This window comes from Pseudorca crassidens, chromosome 2, assembly GCF_039906515.1.
Source record: "Pseudorca crassidens isolate mPseCra1 chromosome 2, mPseCra1.hap1, whole genome shotgun sequence".
Lineage (NCBI taxonomy): Eukaryota > Metazoa > Chordata > Mammalia > Artiodactyla > Delphinidae > Pseudorca > Pseudorca crassidens.
The window spans coordinates 140,543,641-140,570,251 of record NC_090297.1 but is presented as its reverse complement, the minus strand read 5'-3'; the positions used below and the strand labels follow the sequence as shown (position 1 = coordinate 140,570,251).

Sequence of the window (26,611 nt, the reverse complement as noted above, 5' to 3'; positions counted from 1 at the left end):
TATCAGAGTGATGGTGGCCTCATTGAATGAGTTTGGAAGTGTTCCTTCCTCTGCAAGTTTTTGGAACAGCTTCAGAAGGATAGGTGTTAACTCTTTTCTAAATGTTTGATAGAACTTGCCTGTGAAGCCATTTGGTCCTGGGCTTTTGTTTGTTTGAAATATTTTAATCAGTTTCACTTTCAGTACTTGTGATTATTCTGTTCATATTTCCTATTTCTTCCTGATTCAGTCTTGGGAGATTGTACCTTCCTAGGAATTTGTCCATTTTTTTCTAGGCTGTCCATGTTATTGGCATATAGTTGCTTTTAGTATGGTCCTTTGTATTTCTGTAGTTTCAGTTGTAACACCTCCTTGTTCATTTCTGATTTTATTGATTTGGGCCCTCTCACTTTTTTTCTTGATGAGTCTGAAGGTTTATCAATTTTGTTTATCTTTTCAAAGAACTGGCTTTTATTTTCACTTTAATACTCTGACTTTATTTTATTTAAAAAAATTTTATTGGAGTATAATTGATTTACAATGTTATGTTAGTTTCAGGTGTATAGCACAGTAATTCAGTTATATATATACATAGGTTCATTCTTTTTTAAAGAACCAGATTTCAGTTTTACTGATATTTTCTACTGTTTTCTCTTCATCTCTATTTCATTTATTTCTACTCTGATCTTTATGATTTCTTTACTTCTACTAACTTTGGGTTTTGTTTATTCTTCTTTCTGTAATTGCTTTAGGTGTAAGGTTAGGCTGTTTGAGACTTTTCTTATTTCCTGAGGTAAGCTTGTACAGCTTTAAACGTCTCTCTTAGAACTGCTTTTTCTGTGTCCCATAGGTTTTGGATCGTCATGTTTTTGTTTTCATTTGTCTCTAGGTATTTTTTGATTTCCTCTGCTTTCTTCAGTGATCTGTTTGTTTAGTAGCATACTGTTTAGCCTCCATGTGTTTGTGTTTTTTGCAGTTTTTTTCTTGTAGTTGATTCCTAATCTCATAGCATTGCGGTCAGAAAAGATGCTTGATTATGATTTCAATTTTCTTAAATTTACTGAAGCTTGCTTTGTGGCCCAGAATGTGATCAGTCCTAGAGTATGTTCCATTTGAACTTGAATGTGTATTCTGCTGTTTTTGGATGGAATGCTCTATAAACATCAATTAAGTCCATCTGGTCTAATGTGTCACTTAAGTGCTGTGTTTCCTTACTGATTTTCTGTCTGGATGATCTGTCCATTGATATAAATGGGGTGTTAAAGTCCCCCGCTATTACTATGCTACTGTCAATTTCTCCTTTTATGTCCGTTAATAATTGCCTCACATATTATGGTGCTCCTATGTTGGGTGCGTATATTGGGTTGGCCAACAAGTTCGTTTGGGTTTTTCTGTAACATCTTAAGGAAAAACCTGAAAGAACTTTTGGCCAACCCAATATAGTTACAATTGTTATCTCTTCTTCTTAGATTGATTCCTTGATCATTATGTAGTGTTCTTCTTTGTCTCTTTTAGCAGTCTTCATTTTAAAGTCTCTTTTGTCTGATACGAGTATTGCTACTGCAGCTTTCTTTTGATTTCCATTTGCATGGAATATCTTTTTCCATTCCCTTACTTTCAGTCTGTATGTGTCCCTATATCTGAAGTAGTCTCTTGTAGACTATATATATACCAGTCTTGTTTTTCTATCAATTTATCCATTTGTAAACATGTCTTTTGGTTAGAGCATTTAATCCATTTATATTTAAGGTAATTATTTATATGTATGTTCTTACTGCCATTTTGTTAATCCTTTTGGATTTGTTTTTGTAGGTGTTTTTTCTTCCCTTCCTCTTTTGTTCTCTCCTCTTGTGATTTGATGACTATCTTTAGAATTGTGTTTGGATTCCATTTTTTTTTTGTGTGTGTGTATATCTGTTATAGATTTTTGGTTTGCATTTGCCATTAGGTTTTCATATAGCTGTCTATATATATACATGATTGTTTTAAGTTGCTGATCTCTTAATTTCAAGTGCACTTCAAGTATCCTGCATTTTTACTGTCTTCTCACGATTACTGGGTTAGATATCATATTTGAATATGGATGATTTCCTACCTTTACTGTAGGTTTGTCTTTACCAGTGAGCTTTCCCATTTTGTAATCTTCTTGTTTCTAGTTGTGGCCTTTTCTTTTTCACCTAGAGACGTTCCCTAAGCATTTGTTGTAAAGCTGGTTTGGTGGTACTGAATTCTTTTGGCTTTTGCTTGTCTGTAAAGCTTTTGATTTCTCCATCAAAATCTGAATGAGAGCCTTGCTGGGTAGAGAATCCTAGGTTGTGGGGTTTTCCCTTTCATCACCTTATTGTACCACTCTCTTCTGGCCAGATTTTCTGCTGAAAAATCAGCTGATAACATACAAGGGAAGCCCCATGAGGTTATTTGTTGCTTTTCCCTTGTTGCTTTTAATATTTTCTCTTTGTCAGTTTGATTACTATGTGCCTTGGCATGTTCCTCCTTTGGTTGATCCTGTATGGTACTCTCTCCACTTTCTGGACATGGGTTACTGCTTCCTTTTCCATGTTAGGGAATTTTTGGCTATTATCTCTTTATATCTCCTCAGGCCCTTTCCCCCTCTCTCCTCCTTCTGGGACCTCTATTATGTGAATGTTGGTACGTTTGATGTTGTCCCAGAGGTCTCTTAAACTATCCTCATTTCTTTTCATTTTTTTCTTTATTCTGTTATGTGGCAGTGATTTCCACCACTCTGTCTTCCAGCTCACTTTATCCATTCTCTGCCTCACTTACTCTGCTACTGATTCCTTCTAGTGTGTTTTGCACTTCAGTTATTGTATTCAACTCTGTTTGACTGTTCTTTATATTTTCTATCTCTTAGTTAAAAACTTCTTGTAACTTCTTGCTCTGTGCATCCATTGTTTTCCTGAGTTCTTGGATCATCTTTATGATCATTACTCTGAACTCTTTCTCAGGTACATTGTCTATCTCCACGTCACTTAGTTGTTCTTCTGGGGTTTTATCTTGTTCCTTGGTCTGGAACATACTCCCCTCTCCCTCATTTTGTCTAGATTTCTATTTGTATTTTTATGTATGTGGAAGGTTAGTTATGTTTCTTGACCTTGGAGAAGTGGCTCCCTGTAGGGGATGTCCTATGTGTCCCAGAAGTACACTCTCTTCTTGTCACCAAGGGCCAGGGACCAAGCTAGTCCTGGGGTAGGTTCTTATCTGTGTCTGTGGACTCAGTTCTGCAGGCTGCCAGACTGTAGTTTTCTTGCTTCTGGTGGGTGAAGCTGGGTCTTGACCCTGTGGTGGGTAGGGCCATGTCAAAGGGCATGTCTAGAGGTGGCTGTGGGCTCAGGAAGTCCTTATGCAGCCTGTCTGCTGATGTGTGGGGCTGTGTTCCTGCCCTGTTGCTTTGTGTTCCTGCCCTGTTGCTTGTTTGGCCTGAGGTGTCCAGAATTGGGGCCTACAGTCTGTTGGGTGAGGCCAGATCATGGTACCAAGATGGCAGCCTCTAGGGGAGCTCATGCTAATAAATAATCCCCCGTACCTCTGCCAGTGGTGTCCTTGTCCCCACAGTGAGCCACAGCTGCCCCCCCACCTCCTCAGGAAATCCTCCAGGACCAGCAGGTAGGTCTGGCCCAGGCTCCTAAAGAAGTCACTGCTTTTGCCCTGGGTCATGGTGTACACAAGACCTTCTATGCACCCTCCAAGAGTGGGTCTCTGTTTCCCCTACTCCTGTGGAGCTCCTGGACTCAAGCCCTGCTGGCCTTCAACATCAAGTGCTCTGGGCGCTCCTTCTCCCAATGCCAGAACCCCAGGCTGGGAGCCTGACATGGGGTTCAGAACTCACTCCTGTGGGAGAACTTCTGTGATATAACTGTTCTCCAGTTTGTGGGTTGCCCACCTGGGGGTCATAGGGTTTGATTATATTGCGAGTGAGCCCCTTGTACCGTCTCGTTGGGTTTCTTCTTCTTTTATTTTTTTTAACATCTTTATTGGAGTATAATTGCTTTACAATGGTGTGTTAGTTTCTGCCTTATAACAAAGTGAATCAGTTATACATATACACATGTTCCCATTTCTCTTCCCTCCTGCATCTCCCTCCCTCCCACCCTCCCTATCCCACCCCTCTAGGCAGTCACAAACCACCTAACTGATCTCCCTGTGCTATGCAGCTGCTTCCTACTAGCTATCCACTTTATGCTTGATAGTGTATATATGTCCATGCCTCTCTCTCACCTTGTCACAACCTACTCCTCCCCCTCCCCATATCCTCAAGTCCGTGCTCTAGTAGGTCTGTGTCTTTATTCCTGTCTTACCCCTAGGTTCTTCATGACCTTTTTTTTTCTTAGATTCCATATATATGTGTTAGCATATGGTATTTGTTTTTCTCTTTCTGACTTACTTCACTCTGTATGACAGACTCTAGGTCCATCCACCTCACCACAAATAACTCAATTTTGTTTCTTTTTATGGCTGAGTAATATTCCATTGTATATATGTGCCACATCTTCTTTATCCATTCATCTGTAGATGGACACTGAGGTTGCTTCCATGTCCTGGCTATTGTAAATAGTGCTGCAATGAACATTTTGGTACATGACTCTTTTTGAATTATGGTTTTCTCAGGGTATATGCCCAGTAGTGGGATTGCTGGGTCGTATGGTAGTTCTATTTGTAATGTCTTTGGATGTAGACTATCTTTTTTGTTAGGTTCCAGTCTTTTTTTAAATCAGTGGTTGTTGAGCAGTTAGTTGTGATTTTGTTGTGCTTTTGAGAGGATGTGAGCTCAAGATCCAGCTACTCCACCATCTTGTCCTGCTCTCCATTCAGATTTTGATTTTCCCTCCTAAGTTCTCCTTCCTAAAATCAATCTGCTTGAGAATTTCCTATGGCCTGGAGTTCTCCTTTCCCAAACTCTTCCCTCTTACATCCTTCTTCTGCTTTACAAAAAAATATTTCCACTAATTGCAAATTTCTTTATGATACAGGGTATAAAATGCTTCCAGGCACATAGGAAGGGTAAGAAAACTGGTGGCATATATTGATAGTGGCAGGCCTTATTTCATCATGGCTACAAACCAATGGTCTTAGTTCTCCATTTTAAATTAGATTTCAGAAGTGAGCTAGCTGTCATAGGAACACCTACTAACACTTTTACTTGAACAGAAAAATGACTTTAGACATTTTTCTGACAGTCTGGTTGGTTTTACAATGAGTAAACACTTTTAAATTATATGGTGGTCATCCTCCAGTAACTGAGTTAAGTGCGCAGTTCCAAAGTTTTGATGAAAATACATTGAAAGCACGTAAACACCAATGCCAGAACTCACATTCTCTGTAACTATTTAAACATGGTAAGAAACTTTGGAGGTTGATTTTTACAAGTATGAGTGAAGGTTTTCAAATTTCTTTTTGGAGTAGGTAAACAAAAAATATGAAGACTAATTTTAGAGAAAGTTTAAGTCAATGGGCTGGACAGAGCCACTTGTAACATTTTCTTCTTTAGTATTTGAATAAACATAGATTCTGATGTATAATTGGACCCAAATCAGTTTTTTGGAGAGGTAGGTTCTAAAGGTCAAACGTACTTCAGTCATGGAATTGGTGCCACAACCAATGGGTATGTGTAACTATTATGTCATTTCATAGTAGTGACTCGGTATCTGCATGATGGTATTTATATTGATCTTGGGTTAAATTTGTGAAGTTTTTCGTGAACTCGTAAATAACTTGGAATATTACTATAAAAAAAAGGCGAGAAGATATTCCAAGAGACAGTATATAAGTCGTGAAGAATAAATGTTGTGCTTTTGAGAGGATGTGAGCTCAAGATCCATCTACTCGACCATCTTGTCCAGAAATGCCATTTGCATTTCTGTGTCAAAAATGATCATTTTTAGATTTGGTTCCAAATATATTCCATTTCTTAAGGAAATGACATACAATGTAATTAGTTTCTTTAAACTTAACAGTAGTCTGTACAAAGTCAAAAGATATTAAGCTAGAATTATATGGAGTAAATCACTTACTTGACTTTTTAGTTACTTAGATGTGCTGATAATGACATAATGTGCTTTCTATTACTCGTTTTATATTAGGACTAGTTTTCCTCCAGGAATGGAACAGAGTGAAACATGTTTTATTTCAGTTAAATCTTGCCTTTTGTCTCTGTAAACCAATTTCTAATTATGATTTTATCTGCCAGCAGTGCTCCATCTCCTTGACAAAATGAGATTGTCTCAGAATGAAGTGAAAAGCCCTTTAGGAAAACGTGAAAGAAATTCAATTAACCTTATCTTCTTTTCTCTCCATAAAAAAAATTCCCTGCCCATCCATACTCCAAATTTCATTTTAGCTTTAATTTTTAGAGTGAACTCATGCAGAAACATGGAGGCCAGTGGGCTACTAGGGTCCATGAAAATGGTGATTGGAGGCCAGAATCTGGACACACGTCCAGGCATAATAAGAACAGCTACCTTATCACAGATTTTCATTGGCTGCAAATAAATCTATCAGAGATATGAGAATCTAATATACACAGTGTTTGTCTCTAGCTCCATAATAATGTACACTTCCTATAGAAGAGCTTTCATAAAGTATTTGAGCTTTGGGGAAAGTAGCCCTCCTTTGTCTTCTGTCTACTGCTATCTCCTCAGGAGTAAGCATCCTGTAGGCATTCACTCTAGTCACTCTGTTCATTCACTTTACTCATTGGTCTTAAAAAAAGAAGCTAGAAAAGATGGAGAAATCAGACTGTCTTCTGTTAACTGACAGTGTGGTGATGTCTGGTTTTTATAAAATATTATTAGAAAATTATTATGATAAAAATTAAAGTATAGGGATTTCATAACATAAATATTATTGCTACAAGAAAAGAATACCAAGATGAGCTGAAAAACTTTCACAATAATAGCTTTAGAACATATGAGTGCATTTAACCAAGTGCTCTGGATACATTAAAAAAGTAGTTTAGGATAAGCATACTTGAAACATTTGTCTTATAGAGGGTGTAGAGTAATTCAGATTCTTGACAAACATTATGAATTGCTTCTTAAAACTTGGATAGATTAGAACACTCATTTCGAATGCAATGCCAACATGTAGTGTTCTTACAGTTTTAGAATTAGATTAACGGTGCTTAAAATTAGCATATGGATTTTTTAGTTTCTCCTCTCTGCTTCTGGGGCAAATTATAATTGGTCATGTTTTTTGTTTTTCATTTTTTAGTCTGGTGACTTCCACTGTAGACTAGTCTTTGTCCTCATTCAGTGTCAAATTCACTTTAATATCCCTTTTATTACTGATGTTTCTATCACTAATGTATAAAGATTCAAAAATTTATCTGTGAATGAAAAGTAGCACTTTGTTCCTCATAAATGCATCAAACACTTTCTAAAGCTATAAAGACTCCAAGTTATTCTTTAGAGTAAAGACTTCTTTAAAGGTCATAATTGTTGTCTCTCATGTTTTTTCTTAGACAACTTTTTAAAAAGTTAATTAATTAATTAATTAATTATTGGCTGCATTGGGTCTTCGTTGCTGCGCACGGGCTTTCTCTAGTTGCGGCGAGTGGGGGCTACTCTTCATTGTGGTGCACGGGCTTCTCATTGCAGTGGTTTCTCTTGTCACAGAGCACGGGCTCTAGGCGCGTGGGCTTCAGTAGGTGTGGCACGTGGCCTCAGCAGCTGTGGCTCTCGGGCTGTAGAGCGCAGACTCAGTAGTTGTGGCACACGGGCTTAGTTGCTCCACAGCATGTGGGATCCTCCTGGACCAGGGATCGAACCCATATCCCCTGCATTGGCAGGTGGATTCTTAACCACTGTGCCACCAGGGAAGTCCCTCATGTCTTTTTTTAAAACCACAAAAATATATAACTCATTTAAATTGCAAACATTTTAAATGATACCTGTTTCTGATTTGTGCACATTATTTTCCACTCTCTGGAGTAAAAGTGAAAGCTGAAAAATGTTTTGAAGTGAAGGAGTGACAAGGGCAACTAAAAAAAACAAACTGGAATAATTTACAGAAGAAAAAATCCTCTAATGAGAATATGACATAATATAACCCTTAAAAATCTGGCTAAAGGGGCTTCCCTCGTGGCGCAGTGGTTAGGAATCCACCTGCCAATGCAGGGGACATGGGTTCGAGCCCCAGTCCGGGAAGATCCCACATGCCGCGGAGCAAATAAGCCTGTGTGCCACAACTACTGAGCCCGTGTGCCACAACTACTGAAGCCCACATGCCAAGAGCCCGTGCTCTGTAAGAAGAGAAGCCACTGCAATGAGAAGCCCATGCACCACAATGAAGAGTCGCCCCCACCTGCTGCAACTAGAGAAAGCCCGCGCGCAGCAACGAAGACCCAATGCAGCCAAAAATAAATAAATAAAATAAATAAATTTATATGTATATATATATAAATCTGGCTAAGGAGTTTTCAGTCTGGCTGGTTATTCCAAATGCTTAGTATCTACCCCCTTCCTTCCTTGGTGCCTGGTGTACCTGTTGGGAGTGTAATGTTAGTGTTGTGCACTGCCACCTTTTCAGAAGGATTCTTGGGTTGAAGAGCTGGAGAAGTTATAAAGTATGGACAACGTAAGTGCTCTAACCTCTGTCTGCTCCCACAATACAATGACCCTGGTGTTCACAGCATCACAGGAGAGATAAAGGACCATTTCTGACATTGTGAGATCTGTGATCAAGTCCTACCCTTGCTCTTGATGGTTCTAGGACATTGAGACTCACATAACCACTCTGAGAATTAGTTTTATCATCTGTAGAATGGGTACAAATTATTGTTCTTGACAAAACTATACTGCTGATTAAAATGAGATAACAGTTGTTTTGGAAAAACATAAAACTATAATGTATGTATGTTCTTCCAGTATTTCAAAACTTAGTAAGATGTTCCTCACAGGGTAAGTTCTTCATAAATGTTTGAGTGATGGCTGGGAGTAAAGGTTATTATTGAGTTCATTTTCCTTCTCCAGCCCACAGGATTAGTGGGGACTCTCAGGGAGTGTGATGGGTGAATGGGTTGAGTAAGCGTGTGGAAGCTCATGGTAACTCGGGTGAAGCCATTGTGCATCCTGGTCTTGGCTTCTGGAACACATTTCCATGAGCTGCATCTTAGCAAGTCTTTTGTGAAGGGAAGTCTTTTATACATGACAGAAACTAATAAAATTCAGAGGCTTATTAAGACCTATATAATATTCTTAGATTTTGTCTATGGAATTGAGGTGGTTTCTTAGAAGATTTTAACGATTTATACAAGTTCATATTCTTTTGATCAAGGACACGTTACAACATACTAAACCTCATCAATATACAATGCTCCTTTCACATTTTTGTTTAACAATTTTGCTATTGAGATTGATTTTCTTTCTACCATCACTACACATTATCTAAAACAGTTATAACACCTACAGCCTTGTATGTTGATTATGCACTTATTTGCATGTCTGTCTCCAATAGACTCTAAGATCAGAAAGGGAAGAGAGTGTACATTATTCATCTGTTTTAACCTCCTGCATCCTGCAACTCTGTCACATGATTGTTACTCACCATTTGACTCAAAGAATGAGTGGATTAATCAGTTACCCACTGATCACTAAGACGAAGTATAAAATAATGCTTAATACTGAGGTACATTTACTGAGCACTCTTCTCATTTCTCCTTTCTTCTTAGCTGAACTGTGAAAACATGTTTGAAGAGGTCTATTTCCATTTAGTTTTAAATATATATATATATATATATATATATATATATATGATATGAAGTGGCTTAGGCATTCTTGCTCCTTCTGGTAAGACCATACCAAAAGTGTTTCTCAACTCTTCCTTTGCTTAATTGCTTTCTCCTGCTTGCAAAAGCAAGGATTATAGATTAAGTCTGACCCATGGGAATGTGAGAGGAGAGGAAGCAACTAGAAGAAAAATTATTCAAAAAAAAAGACATTTCTCACACTATATTCATTTTACGTTAAGTTGTAGCAATAAATGTCCCAACGTTTTCTCACCTTGACATGTTTTTCCATTGAGCATGAGTTGATAGCCAGGCGGGCAGATACACTGATAGCTCCCAAAGGTATTTTTACACTCATGCTGGCAGGTGTCTCTATTTTCACATTCATCAATATCTGTGCAGAAAAAAAGCAGTGTGTATAACCATGCGAAACAAAGGCAGAAACTGTGGCAGAATCAACTATAAACAAGTTGTTGATATACAACAGAAAACTTGATTTTATACTTGTGCTTAAAAACGTTCAGTGCTGTTTCATATCAGTATATTTTTAATGGAGTACAATATAAACTGTCCTGTATTATAAAATATGAACATCTCTTCTGTGTATAAGCACATAGGAGCTGAAGCCCCAAACTGGCCAATTGCAATATTAGTTAAGTAATTAATATTGGAATGACAGATGAAACAGACCTGTACAGGATCCTAAACCACCAAGGTACTAAACTCTTGACAGAACACAGTAGAATTTACCTAAAAGATAAAGTTTCTATTGAGATTAATTGGGAAAATACTCGTTTCTATTTTGTTTAAAGTTTAGCAGCCTCTCTCTCTCCAACAGCCATGTCTATGGCAGATATCATTAAGTGGAGGCGGTTTTATCTTTGTGATAGGAATATTCATCCAACTTCATACAACTGTAAAGTACTAATGGCAACTAGATATACATATAGTTGCTATGTTACTTTGGGCCAGCCACTTAACTTCTCAGGATCTCAGTTGATTCTTCTGCCAACAGGAGTCACTGATACAATCTCCCTACTTCACAGGCTTGTTGGAAGGTTCAAACATGTAATATATGAAAAACAAATTATAAAGAGCTAAGCTACCTGCTATTACTAAACAAAGTCAAGAAAACAGCAATAAAAAGAGTGGGAATAGATAGTAAAAAAATTGATATTTGCTTTCAGAATCAGGGATGGGATTTGAGAAGCCTCAGATTTCTTGTCTCAGTTGTGTTTTCCCTAATATTAAAATGTGCCAACCAGTGTTAGAAGGAAGAGAATGTGGTATGAAATGGAAGCAGGAGTGCTGAGGGCTGGAAGTAAAGGGAAGACAAAGTGAAACCCTGGAGATGGCTCAGCAAAAGGACCTGTTCATTGTGCATCTGCTCAGATGATAATTGCAATGACTCAAAATCTGTTAATGACAAACGCTCATCAAATATTTGTCATTGTTTTTGCCCCAGTTTGGTTAACCAAAGCACTCACTGCAGAACTTTTGATATATTTTTACTTTTTCCCTTTATAATCGGCTTTAACCTAAGATAACAACAGAAATGTAAATGACATTGAACTCCAAGTAGTAGACATCACACTTTCCAGAGTATGAATTTTAAAGTGGCCCCAAGTGTGATTTTGGTGTTCAGAAGCAATGCAACGTTTGTTTTCCCTATTAAGCTTTGGAATCAATTCCCTAAAAAGCTAAATCTTAGCCCAAGTCTAACAAAATTCCATGGTGTTAATCTGAATCCTTTGTAAACTGTCTATCCTAGATGGTTAATTAAAGGCATCTGGTGTTTACTGCAGGTTGCTTGTTACATAATTCCAAAGCTGTCTGCAATCTTAGTGTAAATTTCTTTATTAGTACCAATGCCAGAAAATACTCACCATATTTTAAGAAATATTTCTAAATGTCTTAGTCTATTTATTGCCCCCAAATAAAACTTAAATATCCAGTCATAGACTAGTTATAGAAATTTACTTTAGAGTCTCCAAGATTGGTCCTCACTCTGAAATAGTAGGTGCCTCACATAGTAGATCGTTTTGGGAAGGTAATTCATATAAACATATTAGTGTAATATAAACACAAAGGCACATAAAACATTCATAAGACTCTACTGTGATGAAACTACAGGGCACAGATTGCGACAAAGAAATGGAGAACTGGTTATTAATCAGGGACTCTTTCTTCAAATGGCTTGGACTTTCAGATGATCTAGAAGTCAACTAGATGGTATATGGTGTGGGAAATACCGTTTCACTCATTTATCAGAGCATAAACAAGGATTTTTGGAGCAAGAGAGTAAAGGTAGAAGAGAAGAGTTGTCTAAGACGAAGGCAGAGAATGGAATGTTAATAGGATATGAAAACCCTTCAGTGGGAATGACTATTTAGAAGAAACATTGAAAGACAAAATGTCAGATGTTAATTCTGTCACTAAAATAGTGAAACGTTTCACTAATAGTGAAAAGTTTCAATAAAATAGTGAAAAGTTTCACTAACAGAGGTAAAAATGGGCATGAAAAATTACCAAAATTACCAATGGAAAAAACCCAGTAAGAATGGTTTGGAGCAGGCTGAGAGCAATGTTTGACATACTCCCAAGGACAGTGGAGTCCACAGGTTTAGTAATTAAGTAGTGTTTGACCATATGGGGCAAAATGTTGAGAGTCGTTAATGAACCCATGAATGTTTCAAGTTCAAGGAGTAAAAGAAACTAGCACTGTCCACAGTTCTAGGAAGCTGATCACAGGGAGCAGATTCCATGTGCATCATATTACGCTTTAGGTACTTCAAGACAGCCAGGCAGAAAAGTTCTGGGAACATCTGGGCCTAGAGACTAAAGGTTAAAGAGTAAGGATCCAGAGGGTTTGAAGGTCCAGCTGAGTGGAGATAATGTGAGAAGCTGAGTCTGCTTAAGAGTGACTAAGGAATCATGTCTAAGAAGATAACGATGCAGGAACAGGGCTTGGAGAAGGGTAGAAAAAGATATGACAAAAACTGAAGTCAGAAGGTATTTCTTTTAAATATCTAAAAAATGTTTAACAGAGAGCGTATCTGGGAGAGAATAAGCAACGTGTGGAATGCTTAAGAAAAATTCAAGAACGTGAGGTTAGCATAGGTCTTCAAATTTAAACAGAATTTCCTTCTTCCCTCCCCTCTTGCCTCCCTCCTCCCTTTCTTTGCTTTCTCATTTCTTCTAACAAACTGTGGGGCTAATTTGTGTTTGCTAATTCCCCTTGGTGCATAGCTCAGTGACATGCAAACTGTGGCTACTCACAGAAAATTGAATTAAATGAATGACAGATGGAATTGTTTGCAACTTAACTGAAGACAAGGTCTCAATTCTTGAGTTGGAAATTACACTTCACTTTTGCAAACAAATTAAATTACAGACTTGAGTTTAGGTAAAGATACTGAAAGCACTTATGTTAGAACAATGGAAACAAGTTAGTTTTGTCCTGGCTTACACTGTCTTTTCAGTGACTTACATACATACAAAATAATTGAACTGAGAGGTTCCATGGGGAGTGTGTAACAACAGTCAGGGCAGTGCTGGTTGCAGACAGAACAAGCAGTCGACACAGTAGCTGAGAGTTTCACTTTTAACCCACTGCTTTGGCATCCATCAGATAAAGCCATAATCTGATAGTATTATATTATGGTGGCAATATGCATATTCTTTTTTTAAGAACCATATTCTGGATGCCACTGAATTTTATTTCTATAGAGCATTAAATTTAGTAACACTTTCAGGGGTGATCAAAAAAGAGAAACTGCCAGCAAAACAATAAATTATCAGAATGTACACATGTAAATACATCATTTGATAAAACTGGTAATAGTTTTAGGTGCCAGAGTAAATGTCTTGAAACTTGGGTCATCCCAGATTTGAGATCAGATGTAGTTCACTACACCCAAACTCTCACAGGTGCTGTATATATGCTTAGACTCTGGTCCGTTAAGTGAGCCCACAGAAAGGAAATGGAATATGGCTGACATTTACCTATACATGTGTCATGGCTTGCCTCAGAGCCTTCAGGGCAAGTTTTTCTAATAGTCCTTCTAGTCCTGGAGAGAGACGTTCTGCTGTTCCTATACTCTGAGTAGGAGCTGTAGAGATGTGAGTACTGTCTGTAATGCTGTTGAGGTTGATAGTTGTTTCTCACGGGGGAGAACCGTGCAAGGTTATAGCTATTGTACTGAGTGCCATAATTTGGCAGCCTCTCCAATCCAGCGCAAGATTTCCCGTCCCCTAATAAATGTTGTCCTGGTGGACAGATACACTTGAAGCTGCCGGGGGTGTTGGAGCACTGATATGCACAAGGCTTAGGCACTTGTTCACATTCATTAATGTCTGCTCGTGTGCCATGATACATAAAAAAGAGAAAAAAAAAACATACACACATATACACACAGAAAACACAGGAATAAAGAATCAGTCTGTGAAACAAACTGAAGACATCATGTTACCCTCCAAAGCAGGGAATACAGTAATTTCTCAGCTGTTGTGAACTGTTGAAAAAGCTTTCATCATTCAGCTATGAATATATAGAAAGATTCTATGACTGTCCCTGAAGATTGTTTTACATGGACAGTAGAATCATATAGGGTCATAATGGAAAATGTGGTCTTGAATCCAGAAAAACTAGAGTTCAAAGCTAACATATAGATCTTAATTTTGTTGGTGGAGTGAAGAATGCAGTCAGATCTCTAGTTCGCATTTAATTACAATATTGATCACTAGTGCTTCTAATCTTTCATATAATTACAAGTTTCAGATGCAAGAATGTACAATGTACACCTACAGTTTTATTTTCCTTTGTTTCTTTTGCATCAATAATTATTAATGAATAATCATATCAAGCACATTTTCTTAAAAAAATTAAAAAGAAGGAAATGAAGATACAGAATCATTCTTCCTAAGATAAACTCAAAGTTCAAAAATTAAAGTTATTTTTCTTTCTATTCCTAGGTCAACACAGAGTATGTACTCCTAAGTCTTCTTGTAAATTGAAAAAGTGAATAAAGACCAGAGATCAAAACCAAATTCCTTAATTTATTACCACAGTGGCATGAAAGAAAACAATATGAATAAGTAGAATAAAAGTAGTAAATTGTGCTTTAAAAATTATTTTAGTAGGCAAAAGTTAAAATTAACATTTTAAATCTCTTTAAGGCAATGGCCCTACCTTCTTCACTGATTTATCCCCCAGCCCAATTTCTGACATTCAGCTTCAAGTCAAACTAGTGAACAAATAAACACATTTCATTCTGCTAGGTCACTGTAATGACTGATCAAAATGTTAAATTATATACAAATTACAATATCTAAATAGAAGACTAGCATGATATATATTCCTACTATTAAAAAGTACTTATTTTAAAACCATTCATAATAATGATACTACATTAAACATTTTCTATGTGCAAAGTACTATGCTAGGGACTACATAAAGACAGAACTAAGTCTTTATGGAAGAATTTGCTATAAAGAATTAAATAGACAACCAAGGCATCCAATTTTAAAAATACTGATATAATAGCATGCAAACCAAAAGCTAGTATTTAAAAGCTCACACAATTTTTTTTCTGCATATAAATATTCTGAGGTGAAATATAATTTTAGAGGTCAGTTTCTTGATTGTAAATGTATTAATTAAAAAAAAGCATATGGTTACCTTCTTATAGACATCTTCTACTATCGTTACCTGCCTTACTTTACATTCAACTATAACTAAGATGGAAACAAATAGGTAACTGGGAGAATTAAATGAGATTCTTAGCACAGGGAATGGCAAATAGTATGCACTAAACATGGTAGATAAAGTAATAATTACCAATTCACTTAAAATGTGTGTTCACATTTTAATCCTTCATAACTAAACCTTCGTAGTAGTACATACAGATATACTTCATATTCAAATAAAATGTATCTATGCAAACATTTACATCACATGCATAGAGAGATAATCAATGAGCTAATCTTCATAATTAAGTTGTCGTGGTAATTATACCACAGCCTCACTTTGATATGTATAGTGCATAGTAAGCACTCCGTAAGTAGTTATTATTATCACTTGAAAGTCAGTGTAAATTGAGCTCAATAGGAAGTCTCTAAGAAGTAATTCAACTTATGTAATGGACTACTTAAACCAACTTGCAAATCTAATTGTAGCAAGAAAGTATTTGAGGATAGAGTGGTTCTAACCAAGCTGGTAAAATAGTTACCCAGCCTTTATTACTCAATAAGAGTTCCTGTTAACTTACCCATACAGGGTCTTCCAATTCCTTGAGACCGGTAACCTCTTGGACATACACAACGATAGCTGCCTCTCGTATTCTCACATATCTGGTTATATCTGCACTGATGGGTCCCATCTCTACACTCATCAATATCTAGAGACATGGAGGGCAATAAAAAGCAATAACATTTCCTATTTCAAAACCTAAAGTCATTATATTTATTTATTTATTAACATCTTTATTGGGGTATAATTGCTCTACAATGGTGTGTTAGTTTCTGCTTTATAGCACAGTGAATCAGTTATACATATACATATGTTCCCATATCTCTACCCTCTTGTGTCTCCCTCCCTCCCACCCTCGCTATCCCACCCCTCCAGGTGGTCACAAAGCACTGAGCTGATATCCCTGTGCTATGCGGCTGCTTCCCACTAGCTATCCACCTTACGCTTGGTAGGGTATATATGTCCATGCCTCTCTCTCGCTTTGTCACAGATCACCCTTTCCCCTCCCCATATCCTCAAGTCCGTTCTCCAGTAGGTCTGTGTCTTTATTCCTGTCTTACCCCTAGGTTCGTCATGACATTTTTTTCTTAAATTCCATATATATGTGTTAGCATACGGTATTGGTCTTTCTCTTTCTGACTTCACTCTATGACAGATTCTAGATCTATCCACCTCATTACAAATAGCTCAATTTTGTTTCTTTTTATGGCTGAGTAATATTCCATGGTATATATGTGCCACCTCTTCTTTATCCATTAATCCGATGATGGGCACTTAGGTTGTTTCCATCTCCGGGCTATTTTAAATAGAGCTGCAATGAACATTTTGGTACATTACTCTTTTTGAATTATGGTTTTCTCAGGGTATATGCCCAGTAGAGGGATTGCTGGGTCATATGGTAGTTCTATTTGTAGTTTTTTAAGGAACCTCCATATTGTTCTCCACAGTGGCTGTATCAATTTACATTCCCACCAGCAGTGCAGGAGTGTTCCCTTTTCTCCACACCCTCTCCAGCATTTATTGTTTCTAGATTTTTTGATGATGGCCATTCTGACTGGTGTGAGATGATATCTCATTGTAGTTTTGATTTGCATTTCTCTAATGACAAATGATGTTGAGCATTCTTTCATGTGTTTGTTGGCAGCCTGTATATCTTCTTTGGAGAAATGTCTATTTAGGTCTTCTGCCCATTTTTGGATTGGGTTGTTTGTTTTTTTGTTATTGAGCTGCATGAGCTGCTTGTAAATTTTGCAAATTAATCCTTTGTCAGTTCCTTCATTTGCAAATATTTTCTCCCATTCTGAGGGTTGTCTTTTGGTCTTGTTTATGGATTCCTTTCCTGTGCAAAAGCTTTGAAGTTTCATTAGGTCCCATTTGTTTATTTTTGTTTTTATTTCCATTTCTCTAGGAGGTGGGTCAAAAAGGATCTTGCTGTGATTTATGTCATAGAGTGTTCTGCCTATGTTTTCCTCTAAGAGTTTAATAGTTTCTGGCCTTACATTTAGGTCTTTAATCCATTTTGAGCTTATTTTTGTGTATGGTGTTAGGGAGTGATCTAATCTCATACTTTTAGATGTACTGTCCAGTTTTCCCAGCACCACTTATTGAAGAGGCTCTCCTTTCTCCACTGCACATTCCTGCCTCCTTTATCAAAGAAGAGGTGACCATGTGTGCGTGGATTTATCTCTGGGCTTTCTATCCTGTTCCATTGATCTATCTTTCTGTTTTTGTGCCAGTACCATACTGTCTTGATTACTGTAGCTTTGTAGTGTAGTCTGAAGTCAGGGAGCCTGATTCCTCCAGCTCCGTTTTTCATTCTCAAGATTGCTTTAGCTATTCGGGGTCTTTTGTGTTTTCATACAAATTGTGAAATTTTTTGTTCTAGTTCTGTGAAAAATGCCAGTGGTAGTTTGATAGGGATTGCATTGAATCTGTAGATTGCTTTGGGTAGTAGAGTCATTTTCACAATGTTGATTCTTCCAATCCAAGAACATGGTATATCTCTCCATCTATTTGTATCATCTTTAATTTCTTTCATCAGTGTCTTATAATTTTCTGTATACAGGTCTTTTGTCTCCTTAGGTAGGTTTATTCCTAGATATTTTATTCTTTTTGTTGCAATGGTAAATGGGAGTGTTTTCTTGATTTCACTTTCAGATTTTTCATCATTAGTGTATAGGAATGCAAAAGATTTCTGTGCATTAATTTTGTATCTGCAACTTTACCAAATTCATTGATTAGCTCTAGTAGTTTTCTGGTAGCATCTTTGGGATTCTCTATGTAGAGTAGCATGTCATCTGCAAACAGTGACAGCTTTACTACTTCTTTTCCAATTTGGATTCCTTTCATTTCCTTTTCTTCTCTGATTGCTGTGGCTAAAACTTCCAAAACTATGTTGAATAAGAGTGGTGACAGTGGGCAGCCTTGCCTTGTTCCTGATCTTGATGGAAATGCTTTCAGTTTTTCACCATTGAGGATGCTGTTGGCTGTGGGTTTGTCATATATGGCCTTTATTATGTTGAGGAAAGTTCCCTCTATGCCTACTTTCTGCAGGGTATTATCATAAATGGGTGTTGAATTATGTTGAAAGCTTTCTCTGCATCTATTGAGATGATCATATGGTTTTTCTCCTTCTATTTGTTAATATGGTTTATCACAGTGATTTATTTGCGTATACTGAAGAATCCTTGCATTCCTGGGATAAACGCCACTTGATCATGGTGTATGACCCTTTTAATGTGCTGTTGGATTCTGTTTGCTAGTATTTTGTTGAGGATTTTTTCATCTATCTTCATCAGTGATATTGGCCTGTAGTTTTCTTTCTTTGTGACATCATTGTCTGGTTTTGGTATCAAGGTGATGGTGGCCTCGTAGAATGAATTTGGAAGTGTTCCTCCCTCTGCTATATTTTGGAAGAGTTTGAGAAGGATAGGTGTTAGCTCTTCTCTAAATGTTTGATAGAATTCGCCTGTGAAGCCATCTGGTTCTGGGCTTTTGTTTGTTGGAAGATTTTTAATCACAGTTTCAATTTCAGTGCTTGTGATTTGTCTGTTCATATTTTCTATTTCTTCCTGATTCAGTCTTGGCAGGTTGTGCATTTCTAAGAATTTGTCCATTTTTTCCAGGTTGTCCATTTTATTGGCATAGAGTTGCTTGTAGTAATCCCTCTGATCTTCTGTATTTCTGCAGTGTCAGTTGTTACTTCTCCTTTTCCATTTCTAATTCTATTGATTTGAGTCTTCTCCCTTTTTTTCTTGATGAGTCTGGCTAATGGTTTATCAATTTTGTTTATCTTCTCAAAGAACCAGCTTTTAGTTTTATTGATCTTTGCTATCGTTTCCTTCATTTCTTTTTCATTTATTTCTGATCTGATTTTTATGATTTCTTTCCTTCTGCTAACTTTGGGTTTCTTTTGTTCTTCTTTCTCTGATTGCTTTAGGTGCAAAGTTAGGTTGTTTATTCGAGATGTTTCCTGTTTCTTAAGGTAGGACTGTATTGCTATAAACTTCCCTCTTAGAACTGCTTTTTCTGCATCATATAGGTTTTGGGTCGTCGTGTCTCCATTGTCATTTGTTTCTAGGTATTTTTTTTATTTCCTCTTTGATGTCTTCAGTGATCACTTCGTTATTAAGTAGTGTATTGTTTAGCTCCATGTGTTTGTATTTTTTACAGATCTTTTCCTGTAATTGATATCTAGTCTCATAGTGTTGTGGTTGGAAAAGATACTTGATACAATTTCAATTTTCTTAAATTTACCAAGGCTTGATTTGTGACCCAAGATATGATCTATCCTGGAGAATGTTCCATGAGCACTTGAGAAAAATGTGTATTCTGTTGTTTTTGGATGGAATGTCCTATAAATATCAATTAAGTCCATCTTGTTTAATGTATCATTTAAAGCTTGTGTTTCCTTATTTATTTTCATTTTGGATGATCTGTCCATTGGTGAAAGTGGGGTGTTAAAGTCCCCTACTCTGAATGTGTTACTGTCAATTTCCCCTTTTATGGCTGTTAGTATTTGCCTTATGTATTGATGTGCTCCTATGTTGGGTGCATAAATGTTTACAATAGTTATGTCTTCTTCTTGGATCGATCCTTTCATCATTATGTAGTGTCCTTCTTTGTTCTAATAGTCTTTATTTTAAAGTCTATTATATCTGTTATGAGAATTGCTACTCCAGCTTTCTTTTGGTTTCCATTTGAATGGAATATCTTTTTCCATCCCCTCACTTTCAGTCTGTATGTGTCTCTAGGTCTGAAGTGGGGTCTCTTGTAGACAGCATATATATGGGTCTTGTTTTGGTATCCATTCAGCCCATCTGTGTCTTTTGGTGGGAGCATTTAGTCCATTTACATTTAAGGTTATTATTGATATGTATGTTCCTATTCCCATTTTCTAAATTGTTTTGGGTTCGTTATTGTAGGTCTTTTCCTTCTCTTGTGTTTATTGTCTAGAGAAGTTCCTTTACCATTTGTTGTAAAGCTGGTTTGGTGGTGCTGAACTCTCTCAGCTTTTGCTTGTCTGTAAAGGTTTTTATCTCTCCATCAAATCTGAATGAGATCCTTGCTGGGTAGAGTAATCTTGGTTGCAGGTTTTTCTCCTTCATCACTTTCAATATGTCCTGCCACTCCCTTCTGGCTTGCAGAGTTTCTGCTGAGAGATCAGCTGTTAACCTTATGGGGATTCCCTTGTGTGTTAGTTGTTGTTTTTTCCTTGCTGCTTTTAATATGCTTTCTTTGTATTTAATTTTTGACAGTTTGATTAATATGTGTCTTGCCGTATTTCTCCTTGGATTTATCCTGTATGGGACTCTCTGTGCTTCCTGGACTTGATTAACTATTTCCTTTCTCATATTAGGGAAGTTTTCAACTATAATCTCTTCAAATATTTTCTCAGTCCCTTTTTTTTTCTCTTCTTCTTCTGGAACCCCTATACAAATGTTGTTGCATTTAATGTTGTCCCAGAGGTCTCTGAGACTGTCCTCAGTTCTTTTCATTCTTTTTCTTTATTCTGCTCTGCAGTAGTTATTTCCACTATTTTGTCTTCCAGGTCACTTATGTGTTCTTCTGCCTCAGTTATTCTGCTATTGATCCCTTCTAGAGTATTTTTCATTTCATTTATTGTGTTGTTCATCATTGTTTGTTTCATCTTTAGTTCTTCTAGGTCCTTGTTAAATGTTTCTTGCATTTTGTCTATTCTATTGGCAAGATTTTGGATCATCTTTACTATCATTATTCTGAATTCTTTTTCAGGTAGACTGCCTATTTCCTCTTAATTTGTTAGGTCTGGTGGGTTTTTATCTTGCTCCTTCATCTGCTGTGTGTTTTTCTGTCTTCTCATTTTGCTTATCTTACTGTGTTTGGGGTCTCCTTTTTGCAGGCTGCAGGTTCGTAGTTTCTGTTGTTTTTGGTGTCTGTCCCCAGTGGCTAAGGTTGGTTCAGTGGGTTGTGTAGGCTTCCTGGTGGAGGGGACTAGTGCCTGTGTTCTGGTGGATGAGGCTGTATCTTGACTTTCTGGTGGGCAGGTCCACGTCTGGTGGTGTGTTTTGGGGTGTCTGTGGACTTATTATGGTTTTAGGCAGCCTCTCTGCTAATGGGTGGGGTTGTTTTCCTGTTTTGCTAGTTTTTTGGCATAGGGTGTCCAGCACTGTAGCTTGCTGGTCATTGAGTGAAGCTGGGTGCTGGTGTTGAGATGGAGATCTCTGGGCGAGTTTCGCCGTTTGATAGTATGTGGAGCTGGGAGGTCTCTTGTGGACCAGTGTCCTGAAGTTGGCTCTCCCACCTCAGGGGCACAGCACTGACTCCTGGCTGCAGCACCAAGAGCCTTCAATCCACATGGCTCAGACTGGTATATAGTTCATTGAAGTTACAGCAATGCTGTGAGATGTTGGACCAGAAAGTCTCTGAGTGATTCAGTGAAGGTTTCCAGTGCTTTCAGACACAGATGTCCCTGACCCGGGCTGTCTTCAAAGAACCTATTGTTCCGGCTTTTGGAGGAGGTCGTGGGGAGGATGTGATCACTGTTTTTTCTATTTTGAACTTTTAATAAATCTCTACAAACATAATTTTTTTCTTAACCCTTCCAACAAAATTCTTAATATATATGCTAAATTTCATATTAGAAATTATATGACATAATATTAATGTATGTGGATATGAAACTATATAAACCAATTGTGTAACTGATGGGAGTTCAAAATGGGCTAAATCTCCCTGGTGAGCTTTCATTTCCTGGTATAGCCATGACCCTGGGACCCCAGAGCTCAACAATACTAGAAGTTGGGAGTAGAAAACCTATAGAAAAAGATATTTCCTTGTTAGATTATATTTATTCTAATCATTTATTTTAAGAATGAATGCCTTATTTGGCTTGTTGATGGTAAATGAATCACAGTAGCTGAGACAGCCAGACACTCACCAATGCAGGTTCCGTTTTCTGCCTTGGTCATTCCGTTTGGGCAAAGATCAATGCATTTATAGCCACCGCGGGTGTTCTTGCAGTGCTGATCTGGTCTGCATACATTCTGTCTACACTCATTTACATCTTGATGAAAGAACACAGGTAATGCAGATTGAGAAAGTGATTTCTTCCGCCTTTGCATAAAAATTATACCTTCAGATTTTAAGGATATCATAAACTAATACAGATGATTATATAATCATGGTGTAAGGTTAAAGTGTTTAAATCAAGTTATGTAACGCACTTTATTTTAAAACGTTATGATAAAAAAATAAAATATTACTAAACATAGCTGGTAGCCATACCAACCACTTCCTCCTCCTAGAAAAAGAAAAATTATATACTTATACATTATATATAAGTATATATATATATACATATAAATTATGATTTTGTGAAAAAAATTGGTAACAAAATAGGGGAAATGTTAAAAAAAATGGTTATGTAATTAGAAGATGAAATCTGTAATTTAGAGCATTTGCTTTGTTTTTGCATGAATCACATACATGATGCATGGTATTACAATCCAGCCCAGGACATGGCACATGGATTAGATAAGGCACCATTAAGAAGTTACAAAGGGAGAGTGGAACCAAGATGGTGGAGAAGGACGTGCTCTCACTGCCTCTTGTGAGAACAGCAGAATCACAACTTGCTGCTGGATAATCATCGACAGGAAGACACTGGAACTCACCAAAAAAGATGCCCCACATCCAAAGACAAAGGAGAAGCCACAATGAGATGGCAGGAGGGGCGCAGTCACAGTAAAATCAAATCCCATAACTGCTGGGTGGGTAAGTCACACACTGGAGAACACTTATACCACAGAAGTCCACCCACTGGAGTGAAGGTTCTGAGCCCCACGTCAGGCTTCCCAACCTGGGGGTCCGGCAACGGGAGGAGGAATTCCTAGAGAATCAGACTTTGAAGGCTACTGGGATTTGATTGCAGGACTTCGACAGAGCTGGGGGAAACAAGAGACTCCACTCTTGGAGGACACACACAAAATAGTGTGTGCATCGGGACCCAGGGGAAGGAGCAGTGACCACAGGGGAGAATGAATCAGAAGTACCTGCTAGTTTTGGGAGGTATCCTGCAGAGGCGGGGGGTGGCTGTGGCTCACCGTGGGGACAAGGACCCTGGCAGCAGAAGTTCTGGGAAGTATTCGTTGGCGTGAGCCCTCCCAGAGGCTGCCATTAGCCCCACCAAAGAGCCCAGGTAGGCTCCAGTGTTGGGTTGCCTCAGGCCAAACAACCAACAGGGAGGGAACTCAGCCCCACCCATCAGCAGTCAAGTGGATTAAAGTTTCACTGAGCTCTGCCCACCAGAGCAACAGTCAGCTCTACCCACCACCAGTCCCTCCCATCAGGAAACTTGCATAAGCCTCTTAGTAGCCTCATCCACCAGAGGACAGACAGCAGAAGCAAGAAGACCTACAATCCTGCACCCTGTGGAACAAAAACCACATTCACAGAAAGACAAGATGAAAAGGCAGAGGATTATGTACCAGAAGAAGGAACAAGATAAAACCCAGAAAAACAACTAAATGAAGTGGAGATAGGCAACCTTCCAGAAAAAGAATTCAGAATAATGATAGTGAAGATGATCCAGGACCTGGAAAAAGAATGGAGGCAAAGATTGAGAAGATGCAAGAAATGTTTAACAAAGATCTAGAAGAATTAAAGAACAAACAAACACAGATGAACAATAGAATAACTGAAATGAAAGCTATACTAGAAGGAATCAATAGCAGAATAACTGAGGCAGAAGAACGGATAAGTGACCTGGAAGACAGAATGGTGGAATTCACTGCTGCGGAACACAATAAAGAAAAAAGAATGAAAAGAAATCAAGACAGCCTAAGAGACCTCTGGAACAACATTAAACACAACAACATTTGCATTATAGGGGTCCCAGAAGGAGAAGAGAGAGAGAAAGGACCCGAGAAAATATTTGAAGAGATTATAGCCGAAAACTTCCCTAACATGGGAAAGGAAATAGCCACCCAAGTCCAGGAAGCACAGAGAGTCCCATACAGGATAAATGCAAGGAGAAACACTCCGAGACATATAATAATCAAATTGGCAAAAGTTAAAGACAAAGAAAAATTATTGAAAGCAGCAAGGGAAAAATGACAAATAACATACAAGGGAACTCCCATAAGGTTAACAGCTGATTTCTCAGCAGAAACTCTACAAGCCAGAAGGGAGTGGAATGATATACTTAAAGTGATGAAAGGGAAGAACCTACAACCAAGATAACTCTACCAGGCAAGGATCTCATTCAGATTCGATGGTGAAATCAAAAGCTTTACAGACAAACAAAAGCTAAATTATTCAACACCACCAAACCAGCTCTACAACAAATGCTAAAGGAACTTCTCTCGGTGGGAAACACAAGAGAAGACAAGGGCCTACAAAATCAAACCCAAAACAATTCAGAAAAGGGTCATAGGAACATACATATTGATAATTAAGTTCAACGTGAATGGATTAAATGCTCCAACCAAAAGACACAGGCTTGCTGAATGGATACAAAAACAAGACGCTTATATATGCTGTCTACAAAAGACTCACTTCAGACCTAGGGACACATTCAGACTGAAAGTGACGGGATGGAAAAAGATACTCCATGCAAATGGAAATCAAAAGAAAGCTGGAGTAGCAATACTCATATCAGATAAAATAGACTTTAAAAATAAAAAATGTTACAAGAGACAAGGAAGGACACTACATAATGATCAAGGGATGAATCCAAGAAGAAGATATAACAATTATATATGCACCCAATATAGGAGCACTTCAATACATAATGCAACTGCTATCAGCTATAAAAGAGGAAATTGACAGTAACAAAGTAATAGTAGGGGAGTTTAACACCTCACTTACACCAATGGACAGATCATTAAAATGAAATTAAATAAGGAAACAGAAGCTTTAAATGACACAATAGACCAGATAGATTTAATTGATATTTATAGGACATTCCATCCAAAACAGCAGATTACACTTTCTTCTAAAGTGCATGGAACATTCTCCAGGATAGATCACATCTTGGTTGACAAATCAAGCTTCAGTAAACTTAAGAAAATTGAAATCATATCAAACATCTTTTCTGACCACAATGCTATGAGATTAGAAATCAATTACAGGCAAAAAAACCCGTAGAAAACACAAACAAATGGACGCTAAACGATATGTTACTAAATAAACAAGAGATAACTGAAGAAATCAAAGAGGAAATCAAAAAATACCTAGAGACAAATGACAATGAAAACACGATGATCCAAAACCAATGGGATACAGCAAAAGCAGTTCTAAGAGGAAAGTTTATAGCTATACAATCCTACCTCAAGAAACAAGAAAAATCTCAAATAAACAATCTAAACTTACACCTAAAGGAACTAGAGAAAGAAGAACAAACAAAACCTAAAGTCAGAAGAAGGAAAGAAATCATAAATATCAGAGCAGAAATAAATGAAATAGAAACAAAGAAAACAATAGCAAAGATCAATAAAACTAAAAGCTGGTTGTTTGAGAAGATAAAGAAAACTGATAAACCATTAGCCAGACTCATCAAGACAGAGGGAGAGGACTCAAATCAATAAAATTAGAAATGAAAAAGAAGAAGTTAGAACAGACACTGTAGAAATACAAAGCATCCTAAGGGACTACTACAAGCAACTCTATGCCAATAAAATGGACAATCTGGAAGAAACGGACAAATTCTTAGAAAGGTATAACCTTCCGAGACGGAACCAGGAAGAAAAAGAAAATATGAACAGACCAATCACAAGTAATGAAATTGAAACTGTGATTAAAAATCTTCCAACAAACAAAAGTCCAGGATCAGATGGCGTCACAGGTCAATTCTATGAAACATTTAGAGAACAGCTAACACCCATCCTTCTCAAACTCTTCCAAAAATTGTGGAGGAAGGAAGACTCCCAAACTCATTCTATGAGGCCACCATCACCCTGATACCAAAACCAGACAAAGATACTCCAAAAAAAAAAAAGTTACAGACCAATATCACTGATGAATATAGATGCAAAAATCCTCAGCAAAATACTAGCAAACAGAATGCAATAACACATTAAAAGGATCATACACCATGATCAAGAGGGATTTATCCCAGGGATGCTAGGATTCTTCAATATACACAAATCAATCAGTGTGAT

At 37.5% G+C, this 26,611-nt stretch overlaps 1 protein-coding gene across 3 annotated transcripts in view; it reads right to left on the bottom strand.

Moving 5' to 3' along the window:
* HMCN1 (hemicentin 1) overlaps positions 1 to 26,611 on the bottom strand; it is a 524,815-nt gene that overhangs the window by 12,081 nt on the left and 486,123 nt on the right. For 2 of the 3 annotated variants that reach the window (XM_067728936.1, XM_067728937.1), the window contains 4 exons: positions 22,390 to 22,515; positions 15,991 to 16,119; positions 13,727 to 14,077; positions 9,996 to 10,115 (listed from right to left, as the gene is read on the bottom strand). In XM_067728936.1, coding sequence (XP_067585037.1) covers positions 9,996 to 10,115; positions 13,727 to 14,077; positions 15,991 to 16,119; positions 22,390 to 22,515 — 726 coding nt within the window. The remainder of the gene's footprint in view (positions 1 to 9,995; positions 10,116 to 13,726; positions 14,078 to 15,990; positions 16,120 to 22,389; positions 22,516 to 26,611) is intronic. The other variant, XM_067728938.1, reaches the window with a different exon arrangement.